Consider the following 11,328-nt stretch of genomic DNA (forward strand, 5'->3'; position numbering starts at 1 on the left):
CCACCTACTCGGCTGTTTCTAGATGAGCACTCTGATACAATTCATAATCTATCCTCAGTTTCATCTGGGACAAATCAGGATTTGATGTTCGGGATGCGTCATTGCCCACATTATTAGATCAGCTGAACGTGTCTAGACAAACTGAGCTGGAGCCTTTAATCTCAAAATCAGCCATGTACAGAGTGGAAAGCCTGATAGAGGACAATTAAACCAACTTACCCCCAGAGCCTGGCGTTTTTAGTGAACAGCCTGAGACATCTGCTGTTCCAAATGTGGTATTAACTGTGGCCCCTCTCAAAGTACTATCATCTCTGTTGTTGCACAGAGACGTTAAATTCAGGGCTTCAGGTCACTATTACTGTAATATATATCTTGCCAATTAGCATTTCTTCATCAAACCTCCTTTAAATGGCTTGAGTCTCATCAATGTTCAAAGACGAGTCTTTCAAAATAAGCAGTGCAGAGTGCAACTTGTGCAGCTTCAATCATTTGGAGTAGAAGGCCAATATCTGAAGGATGTTTTGATTCAGTGGCTCCCCCTACTGCTCAGGAGCCGGTCACTGCATTCAGACACGGAGCCTAGAGGAGAGACGTCAAACTCGTGCAGCCTCTTTGGCCTTCAGCCGGCTGGTCCAGTGAAACTCTTTTTTCCGTCAGTGTAAAGAAGTTTAACTATCCAATCATGCCTGAGATGTCTCAGTTTTCCAACATGAAGAACAAATGCTGCTGTGGTAAATATAAGACATGTGTCAGCACAACTGTTGAGGCTTAAAATGACAGATTTTTTTTCCCCCTCGATAGTTTTAGTCCAACAGCAGTCCAAAACCCAAACATGCCCACTTTCTCATGCCTTTTAAAGCGGCCATTAAATATTCACGTTCTCCACAGACATTTTCATATTCACATAAATATTATTTTCTGTGTTTAATGAAACCTAGAACATAATCTCGTACGCTCCCACTGACAATATTGCAGTCGGTTCCAGCTCTGATCACCACTTTTTCCCCTTTCACTTCACAATCCCCCCTGAAACCTTTTTGGATCCAAAGGTAGATAAGGTGGATGCTCTGTGGCTGCCTGGCTAGTTTTTTATGGTTTGGTGATACATGGTGCTTCTGTAAAAGTGGACCTCCAAGTTGCACCTCAGGATCTCCTCTTTGTGGCCCAAGACAGACATGGCCTGAGCACCTTGCCACCTCTGATCTTGGATCTGCACCACATTACTGCTGCATAAATAACCTAGATTCTTTAACAGTTCATTTCTATGATATTACAGCCTGTGAGAAATGGGCCAAATCAGACTAACCACACTGATCAAATAAAAAGACTGTGGTTGGCAATGAGTTCCACAAATAAATCCATGAATTCAGAGAATCAATGCTCCCAGAGTTCCCCATCACAAAAGATTAAATAGCCTCTTTAAACCGATCATGTCACCATATCTGTGACACCATCCCTCTGCGCGAATCCTCTATGTGGTCTTCCACTTTGTCCTAATGCCTGGCAGTCTTTATGTGCAGGTTGTTTCGAATGAATGGTTGTTGTTTTTTTGCGCAAATCCAACAGCTAAAACACTCCCAGAACCCATTCTAATTTCAGGATTTGCCTCATTGTGACTTTCCTGCTCTTCCTCTGGATTAAAATCAAGTCGCTGGTTCGGTATTCTGGCAAAGTGTAAGTGGTCAGAGCCTGATTTCCAGAGAGAAATCTAAAATTATTTTCCAGAGCTTTTTGAAGGAGATGACCTAGAAATGAGATGGCCAAATTCTATTCTGATTTTGGCTTTTACATACGGTTACGCACATTTATGAATTATGAATTCCTACTTCGAGTCTTACACTGAACACTGCAGACATCTTTCCTCAATGAAAAACAAAATACTCTATAGACAAATGAAGTAATGACAAGATAAAACTGAGCATGATTTGTGCAAAAGCCAACAGCAACATTCTCTACTGGCAGTTTTTATTGTGTTACGCAACATGTGAACAGCATAACTACAAAATTAGGAGTAAAAAAATTAGAAATTCCTTGTTAAGAGTTCACCATCTATTTTAATTTGATGTCCTTTTTTGGGCAGTCTTAAAATCACTGTGGTCCAAAATCTCATCTGCAGAAAGGCTGAGCTGGAGCTGTGGAAACATCATCTGGTGGCCTTCCCATTTTCATGAACATCCATCCTGTAAGCAAGGACAATGTCAAGTTCTTTTAAATCCTGAGCATGAACACAAACCGCACTAACAAGAATGGTATTCATTCAGCATAATGACACTTTCACAGATGACTGAACACACCCGTTCTCGTCTTTGAGGTGCTGGTACAACTCGAACTTGCTGTTCACAGAGCTGGCTCTTCCAAAAAACTCTTGGTGCTTCCTGGAATTGACTGCAGTGATTCGGTTACTCCACATAGTGAGGAGTGAGACAGGACCTGCAAAGACAGCAAATCAAAAACATACAAATAGTTTGTGTGGTGTTATTTTCCTTTAAAAATGTACCTTATACTGTGATAAAATGTCAATAAATTAGTGAAAATGTATCCGCGCTTCTGTATCGTATTATGAAAGGAGATCAGGTGTCAACTGTTGGTACCTTTCAATCTTTCTGGAGGCTGAATCTCCTCTGAGGTTAAGCGAGGCTTTTTGTTGAGCGGCTCTGGGGAATCTGGGGAATCCTTGATGACCTCCGACTCCTGCTCATCTTTATCCATCAAACCCTTTAGTCTTTGAGACAGAGGAGCATACATCAGAAATATTAAAGTTAGGTTCTTTTATCTCTTTCTTCTCTGTTGTATCCAATAAGCTCAATAAAAATAAGCTGTGAATCCACATGGAAAAATGATAGACTAAATTATTTTTGCTAAAACAAACCGAAGGTTCTCGGGCACTACTGACCTCTCTGAGTCCTGCCAGCTTTTGTCGTCCGTCTCCTTGCTGCCATTTTTCTCTGTCCTGTCCTCCCTCTCCTCTCTCTTCCTCCCTCTCTTCTTCCGGTCCTCCTCCTCTGGAGGTTTGCTGCGGCAGGCGATGATGCAATCCAGAACTCGCTGGTGCCTGTCAGTCGCCCCGGCGTGAGTCTTCACTAATGTTTCCAGCTCATTCCACATTATGCGGTACTGCTCATCCCTGGAGATAATAATTATGTGGAAATATTAATGCTGATTTCCGCTGGTAAGCCAGGACTGGGGAGTGTAAAATGATCACAACTGAGGTAATACCTCTTGGGGCCTTTGCCTCTAGATCCTACAGTGGAAATAGGGAGTGGGTCGTTCTTTCTCTCCATATCTACCAGGTTGTAAACGGTCTTCTGGCAGGTGAGAACATCCTCATCTGTCAAAGTCTCTTTTACTATCAGGTTAGCCAGAGGAACCACCTAATAGAGCAAAAACGACACAGACGTGTGCTAAAGGGGGGTGTGGGGCAACTGGAAAAAGACAAATCTTTGGTAGAAATAAGAAAGAACACTGATAATCAGGAAGACTAGTATTCCTGGATGGTGCCCTCACTGCCTGCATGTTGAAGATGGTCGTCTGGGAGATGATCATTGGCCAGTATCGAGTGTGGCGCTCCAGCTGAGCTTTGGCCCTCTCAGCTGGCAGCTTCCCTGAGGGATCGTGGGAAGATTCTGACACAGGAGTGAGCCGGTTCTCCCTCATAAATTCACCAAAATCCTGAGGAAAAAATGTAAAAAACAAAAAAAACAAAAACATTTAGGATCAGATCAACTTTGCTGAATATTTCTGAACAGCTGATGGGAGCTGTACATACAGTGATGCGATAGTCTGTCACACGGCCTCCGCAGCCCTCGCTGATGGAGGGCGGGTCCTCTAGGGTGGAGCGGTTGCTGTTGAGCACGTGCAAGAAAATCTCACCTCCGTGGCTACTGAGCATGTGGCTGATTACCTTTGAACCCGACTTCCTCGGCTGCTCCAGCAACACGGACCGACCTGTTATCAGCACATCAACACGAATAATCAGCAGTTTGCAGGAACAGTCAAAAAAAATAGAACTTCAACGCAAAAAATAAACAAATTGTGATGAATCCAGTTTACCATTAAGGAGAAAATTGGTCAAGCATGACGAGGGACGACTGTTGACATCTGTGGGGGAGATGCGATAGGCTCCTGTGCAGTAATGTAGCTCTGAAGTGGAAAAAAAACAGATCTTTTGACCACCATTAATTACAACATAAAACATGAACAATGCCTCCTTCACTGATGACTCATTTTTTCCCCCTAGATGGTAACTATTTGTCTATTACAACCATTATTGTTATTTTATAACAAGATCCCAGAAGGACACTGTAACAGAGATGCACAGGTTGTACAATTCTGGTCAGATACTGTTCTGTTTTTCTTTGTTTCTTATGTTTCTGTTCTTATTGATTTCTCCAGCTCTAAATCACTGAGACAACATATTAGGACCAGGCGCTGTCATCGTTAAAAGCTATTTTTATAGCTAATATCAGTCCACAATCCCAATATTTGCCAATATACTGTGTATACCTAGTCTGCAAATTAACAGAACAAATACATTAAAACTATAAACTGAACAAATGTCGCTGCTTAAATTAGACTTGAGGATAAATATTCTAACTCAAGAAAGCGTGGCCTAAGTCTGATAACCAGTGGCGTTCCTGAGGGCCTCGTCTCTTGTGCACAGAGATTTCTCCACATTTTCGGAATGTTTTTGTTCTTACGTACTGTGGAGGTTTTCACAATTTTTCTGAAAATTGACCTGTTAGTCAGTTAAAATAAATAGCTGTAAACCAGCTTGTTCTTTTAAGTATCACTGACGTGTTGCTGCCATCAAATTGAAAATGAGCGAATTCATTTGAAGAGACAGTACCATGTCTCAGTTTAAACGTGGTATTTTTTCTGTGTACTTTTGTACATAAGTTATAGATTTATGAGACTTAACAAATAAACAATGCATGGTGTTGTAAAACCATGGTGTTGTAAAACCATGGTGTTGTAAAACCATAGTGTTGTAAAACCATGGTGTTGTAAAACCTTTTAAAGGAAGAATGAGTGAGGTTATTCTTTGTTGCAATTTTTCCCACCTATGCTGTTTGTTCGTGGAGTACACCATTTTAACGTAACCGTCTCCTTGAGTCCATTTTCTCTAGTGCTGGTCCCCGCCATGTGTAAGTCTCCTACACAACACAAACACAACATTGACATATTTTATTTATTTCGAAGATTAAGAACTCAAAACACCAACAAGGAGCCCATTGAGCTGTCCAGCTTGTACCTCGCCTCCCAACTAAAGCTAGGACGCACACGCTCCACCTAATTCTTGCAAGATTTCTGAAATACTTTATTTTGTGTAGCAGGGTTTGGAGGTTTCAACAGCATTTCTTACAATGGGAAAACAACAGTTTCAACCTCCTGACCTGTTTAACTGGCTCATTTAGAGCTAGGCAGACCTGTAACGTGGGCACTCACCACTTTTAAAGAACTCGAGGTGGGCGTCTCGGTGATGCAAGAGCTCAACGTCATAATTAGCTGATGTGTTGGCATGCTGCTCTTCCTGTCCACCCACAGAGACATTAACAAACAAAGGTCAGCGTGAAGTCAGCTCCTAAAAGGTTCAAACTCACACAAATGCACAAACACACATCGACACTGCTGATTTCATGTCCCAAAGGGCAAAACGATAAACAAAGTAAAAGGAAAAATGTTGGTTCATTCAATGACCCAAGTTTTAAAGCAGAGATTATTATTCAGTTTAAACATGCTTTGATGTGTTTAAAAGGTTTGTTTTGATAATAGGACTTGTTTACTTCTGAATATGGGCAACACTACTATCAATTTGAAAAAAAAAAGTCAGTACATGGATAGCTGGAAAAGCTGGAATCCAGATTGAAGGGATAGATGCGCTCAAAAACTAGTTACAAAAAAAAAGCACAATGGAACACACTGAGACACTAAATGGAAGATCTCGGGAAGAGAGACCGTTTTCAAGGGGTGGATAGAGAGCAGGGGAAGTCTGATACACTTTTAGGGCATCTACACATTGACAGAATTTAATAAATCAGAAGAGGCAACGCTGGTCACAGATGTTTCCACTTATGAACACTTGAATGCAACAAATTCTGAAGTTTTCTTTTAGTTTTTGTCATAAAAATAATCTCTACAATCAGACCAAAAAGATTTCCCCACAAATCAAATCCCTTTAAAACTACATTTGAACTTCGTAAGTCCACATGAGACCAGAGTTGCCCGTCCTTTACTTGATCCAACTGACACATCAGGATAAATTCATGACCCTAACGCTCAAAATATACACACTACATGATGCAAACTCTGCCCCCTTCCTCAGTTTGATGTGTGTGTGATCAGAGTACTAACCTGTTCGCAAACATTTAATGTGGGCTAGCAAAACAGAAAATACAGCATGAAACCAGCAGCAGGTTCACAGTCACATCGACATGCAGATGAGATCAAACAAAAGATGCGACTAGAGTGCATTGGGTTATTTTAGTGAAGCGAGGGTTCACACTTTATAAGCAAGCAAAGAAACAAAATGTGGATATGAGTGAGAAAAGAGGATTAAAAAAAAACAAAACATAAAACCAATCAGTCCAATAAAAAAAAAAGTGAGAAGTGCACTGTATTCTAAAAAAAAATAGATTTCTATACTAGCAGAATGGAAAGACAAACATGTTATTTTAATCAACATTTTGGCAAAAGATGTGCAAGAGCAGATAAAAGGCAGGACGAAGATGGCCTTTACCTTCATGGGGATGTTCGTTATGGTGGTGGAGGCCAAGTCAAAGTGCTGCTGGACCAAAATGTTGAGTTTGGTGGCCAGGTGCCTCCCAGCTCGAACACTGTGCACCTCACTGGTGAGCAGAGGAGAGATCTGAGACACAAAGAGAGGGACACAGTGAAAAGCTGGATTGTGATAGATTAAATGGGGTTTGGGTGAAATTCAGTGTTAACACGTCTTCACTTTCTATAGTGTTTGATTTTAATTAAACGTTGACCGTCAAGCTTTTCACCCACCTCTTTCTTGGGCCGGTCAGACACCAGTGTGTCCTCACCCTGTGGGTAGATGTGAACTAGAACCAGCTCACACTGCTGGATGGCCATGAGCCTAAAACCCACAACAATGAGTTTTAATATTACAAGCAATACCAGAGTTCCACTTTTTATAACCAAGTCAGGATCATCTGGACAAGTCTTTCTTTGCTGCGTACTGACCTGTCAGAGCCTGCTGCCAGTTTGTTTTGCTCTATAATAGTTTCCTGGATGCAGTCTTCCAGCATGCGCACATGTGTGTCGCTGCACGACAAAAAACAAAAAGAGCAGGAATTTATGGACATTTATGGACAAGTAAAATGACAAGTGTAACAAGAGTACATGGCTGCAAAGAGGCACATGTGTTTGTTTGTTAATCTGCTGACAAAGGACCCATGTTCCATGTAAGCCCCCCTCAGACATGCACTCCTTCCAATCAATCTGACAGCTTTTGAACATGCAGGTTCTAAGACTGACTCGTGTTACCTCAGAGAGAAAGCAATGCAATTTCTATTTTTATAAACAAAATTCTTCCGTTGATACATTCTTATCATTAAAAAAATAAATTTAAATAAATATTACCTAACAAAACTGGTTTGAAAAAAAAAAAGACTTAGGGTAGTTCAGAAACTGTTCAGCATCTGTTTTGATGCATTCAAACCTCTCTCTCTCTCTGAGCCTGTGACGGACGAGCACATACTCTTCTCTTAGCGACAATGAGGAAACAAACAAAAAAAGTGTTTAGAAAGCTGGTTACACCTCACTAGAGTTGATGCAGACAATGCTTTTTGCCAGAAGTGCAACACGTCTTGCACATTTGGTAAAACATGCTTCTTCAGGAGATAAGTGAAGCCAATATGTTTTAGTATCCCGCGTGTAAAAGGACTGTTTTTCTAGCTGCCTGTTATGGGCTTTCCATCACTGTATTAGCTGTGTGGTAACCGTCATCCAAGTATAGATGAGAGTTTTATTATGGCTTTAACTCACATTGCACAAGGTTTTCAGTGATACAGTTGTATAAGTTATTCTTATGACTCAGACAAAATAAAGAGCTGAAGCACTGAACACGTGGCCTCTGTTTACCTTTTAGCATTAGTTAGGCAGATAATACGGCCTCTGTTAGCAACTCTGTCAGCTGTGTCCATCAGAGCGATGCGCTTCTCATGCTGCAGCTCTGTGATCTTACATAATGACTCCACTGCAGCTACCAGGCCATGCAAGATGCTGCAGCACTCCGGGTCCTCGCGAGGGTTTGGTGGCCCAACAGCTGCCAGAGCTGACATGAGCTATGAAGAAAGATGGGAGACACTGAGTTCAAAGGAAATGTCTCCAAAGTGTGACAAAGTTGATGTTAGATATTGCAACTAATTCAATTCAGGCAGCTTATTCCGTTTAAATGTGCAGTGGATTACCTCGTGAGTGCTCTGATCTTCCCTCCTCCAGCTATTCAGTATGTGAAACTCTGAATCACTCACAATGTAATTAACCTGGAAAATAAAGAGGCAGAAAATGTCAGTGGCATGGATGACATCAAAAGGTGGACATCCAGCATGTCCAGTCTCATAATTATATCACTTAGATGGACAAACAATAAAAAACAGACACTAACCAGTTTGTCCTTTGGATAAACATCATAAAGGATCCGGCAGTACTCCATGGAGCACTCCACAGCACACGTCCACAGGGACTTTGACACCGGGGCCAAAGGAATGACCCCTTGAGCTCGGCTCTTTGTCAGCACATCACACTCCACCTGCTGACGACTGGACTCTGCCATGTAGGGACAGTGATCCACTACGAAGACAGTCTTGTGTGCCACAGAGAACATCTTCATTTTGCAAATCTGCAGAGTCAGATAAACCATAAGAAAAACAGAGCCAGACAGGAATGTTAGCTGTATATATATTTTGTTGTTTGTTAGGAAACATGTAGGCCCCTGACACATTAAAGGAACAACCTGAACCTACCCCCCACAGTGAGGAGATTAGAAGAACCCAAGAAGGGTCTATTTCTGGCATGATCTGGGGCTACTATTATCCTTAACATGGACATTATGCTATGGCTTTTGCAACTACCACATCTCAGCAGTATAAAACACCTACACTTGACATTTAGACAGTGTGCCACACCCCTCTATTGTGGTTCTACATAGTCCAACACTTTCCAGTACAACCTGCTTGTTTGTTTGTTTTTCTTTAATTAAAAGTGCAATAGGAAGGTGAAGAATAGTGTGCAGACAGGATGGAGTGGATGGAGTATCAGGGGTGAGAAGGATAGGTTCACAGGTATTGAGACTTGCTATGATGTATTTTTCAAAGATGGTGATTCTAACAAAAAGACAGAAGGCCAAGCTGGAGGTGGCAGACCTGAAGGTGCTAAGATTTTAAGTGAGATTGAAAACAATAGACAGGATTAGCGATACAGAGGGTTGATGTTACACAGACGAGAATGCCAGCAATAGGGTGAGATGGAAGATGAGCACCCAGAAGAAGAAGTAGTTGTTTTGTTATGTTTTGTCCTGTCTTGTATCTTATTTAGACACAAGACAGGAAATGATCTCTAAATTGGTACATACACTTCCTCAAGCTTTCTAATAAACAAAACCTGGTTAAAACATCCCAAGAAGCCTAGATAAAATAACCCAGGTGTCTTTGGAGTGAAATAAACCTATGCATTAACCTTACAAAGAATACATTTATGACCTCATATGACCTAAACCAAGTACGCAGCATAGATTATATATTACTACAAGCAATCTCTATGACTGTTCATATTCAGGTTGGGTCAATTTCCACCTGTTTTACTGCCATTTATGTTGACTCACCTGGTGGAAAACTTGGGAAGGTAACGCTTCCCGGTCTGGAAACAACATGAATCGTCTGAAAAGCCCCGGTATCTGTATTTTTCTAAGTCACACTCTGACTGTTAAACCCCCTCTCCGTCTGCAGCGCGATGATCCTGACGCGTTTCAGGACATGTTAATTAATATGCGAACGTCCAACGACCTGCTAAAAAGAGCATGTCACCGAGCAGCGGTTTAGCCTGTCAGCTAACACCAGTCGCAACCATTTATTTGCTGATTCACCTTTATGACCGGCGGTTTAAACATTTAATGGTAGCATTTGTGTAATTCCAGGATAAACGTCTTCTAATTAACCAACTTCCAAACAACCGTTGCCTAGCAATTTTTTTGCAGACACTTGGGGGAAAAAAGCACAAACAATACAGTTCAAGTTGCTACAAGCTAGCAGGTTTGTTATTGGCGGAAATGTGTTGAGAGGTGTTCCGCCTCTTCTTCTTCTTTGACGTTCTAAAGCAGCACGTTCTATTACTGCCATCTTCTGGATTTATTAGTCACACGCATAGTTTTTTTCCCGCTTATTTGTCTGTTTTGTTTTTGTTTGTTTTTGCTTGTCTGACATTGTTTTGTTTATAATCCCTTGTGTAAACGTAAGGAATGTGTTAATACGTGAAAGTCATTACTAAGAGCTTCTGAAACTTCTTTTATGTGCACTGTATATAGGTTTTCTTCTTCTTCTTCTTCTTCTTCTTCTTCTTCATTCTATCTCTATGGAAGCCACTGAAGAAAAAGCTTTTTTGTCATCAGTAAGTTAAACACTTAAATGTAACTTAAAGAATATATACTATATATATAAATATATATAATTTCATAACTCAAAGGTTAAGAGTTGTATAGCTCTCAAAAGTTGACTAACTGACCAAGTATCCTGAAATCTGGAGTTTGTTCTGAGTAAATCAGCATTTCAAGATATATTAAAATTCTCATTGACAACCCAGTTCTCAAGGTCACCAAATTCCAATAAACCTTTTAAGGCCTACTTTTTTCTGTTTCTTAACCAACACAGTGTCATGCATATTCTTTTCTGTCTGTTGATTCCAGTACTGCCCCATCAGGTTTGGACAGTTTAATATTCATTAGAATTGCCCTTTCTCTTTCAGCAGATTAGCTGGTTGTTGTTTCGGCTTCTTGTTTCCTTTCTTGTTGCTTGCAATGCTCATGAAAACACTGCAGGCACTTAGTGTTAGGATTGGCTCATACATACATGCAGGACTAGAGCAGCGCAGATACTGAAGGACCCGTCCCACCCTGGCAACAAACTGTTCCAATTTCTGCAATCCGGTAGAAGGTTTCACATCATCCGGGCAAGGACAGAGAGACTCAAGCTTCTATCCCCAAGCCATCGGGCCCTGTTTTGCTCTATAATAGTTTAGAACATGTGTAGTCTGCAACAGTGAATGTGTCTATGAGCATGTGATGTGATCAGTGAAATGTGAGTGTGTGTG

The 11,328-nt window shown here is 41.1% G+C and overlaps 1 protein-coding gene across 1 annotated transcript; it reads right to left on the bottom strand.

Moving 5' to 3' along the window:
* Positions 1 to 1,921: 1,921 nt before the first annotated feature.
* ints13 (integrator complex subunit 13) lies at positions 1,922 to 10,290 on the bottom strand. The gene is made up of 17 exons (XM_006780662.3): positions 9,848 to 10,290; positions 8,633 to 8,866; positions 8,436 to 8,510; positions 8,107 to 8,309; positions 7,207 to 7,287; positions 7,009 to 7,099; positions 6,737 to 6,865; positions 5,446 to 5,530; positions 5,061 to 5,153; positions 4,051 to 4,140; positions 3,767 to 3,945; positions 3,505 to 3,669; positions 3,217 to 3,371; positions 2,894 to 3,124; positions 2,592 to 2,722; positions 2,295 to 2,430; positions 1,922 to 2,180 (listed from the first exon to the last, which is right to left on the bottom strand). The coding sequence occupies exons 1-17, from the start codon at positions 9,893 to 9,895 to the stop codon at positions 2,144 to 2,146; spliced, it is 2,163 nt and encodes a 720-aa protein (XP_006780725.2). The 5' UTR covers positions 9,896 to 10,290; the 3' UTR covers positions 1,922 to 2,143.
* Positions 10,291 to 11,328: the final 1,038 nt, after the last annotated feature.

The sequence above is a fragment of the Neolamprologus brichardi genome, chromosome 17 (assembly GCF_056152115.1).
Source record: "Neolamprologus brichardi isolate AB-2024 chromosome 17, ASM5615211v1, whole genome shotgun sequence".
In the NCBI taxonomy this organism is placed as follows: Eukaryota; Metazoa; Chordata; class Actinopteri; order Cichliformes; family Cichlidae; genus Neolamprologus; species Neolamprologus brichardi.

Bases quoted from the DNA above. Each gene is read 5' to 3' on its own strand.
- ints13 (XM_006780662.3), bottom strand. From the start codon at position 9,895: ATGTTGTTTCCAGACCGGGAAGCGTTACCTTCCCAAGTTTTCCACCAG. The intron at 8,310-8,435 runs GTAATCCACTGC...CTTTCTTCATAG, and splicing joins AAGATCAGAGCACTCACGAG to CTCATGTCAGCTCTGGCAGC. The intron at 2,723-2,893 runs GTCAGTAGTGCC...TCTGTCTCAAAG, and splicing joins AGCTGGCAGGACTCAGAGAG to ACTAAAGGGTTTGATGGATA.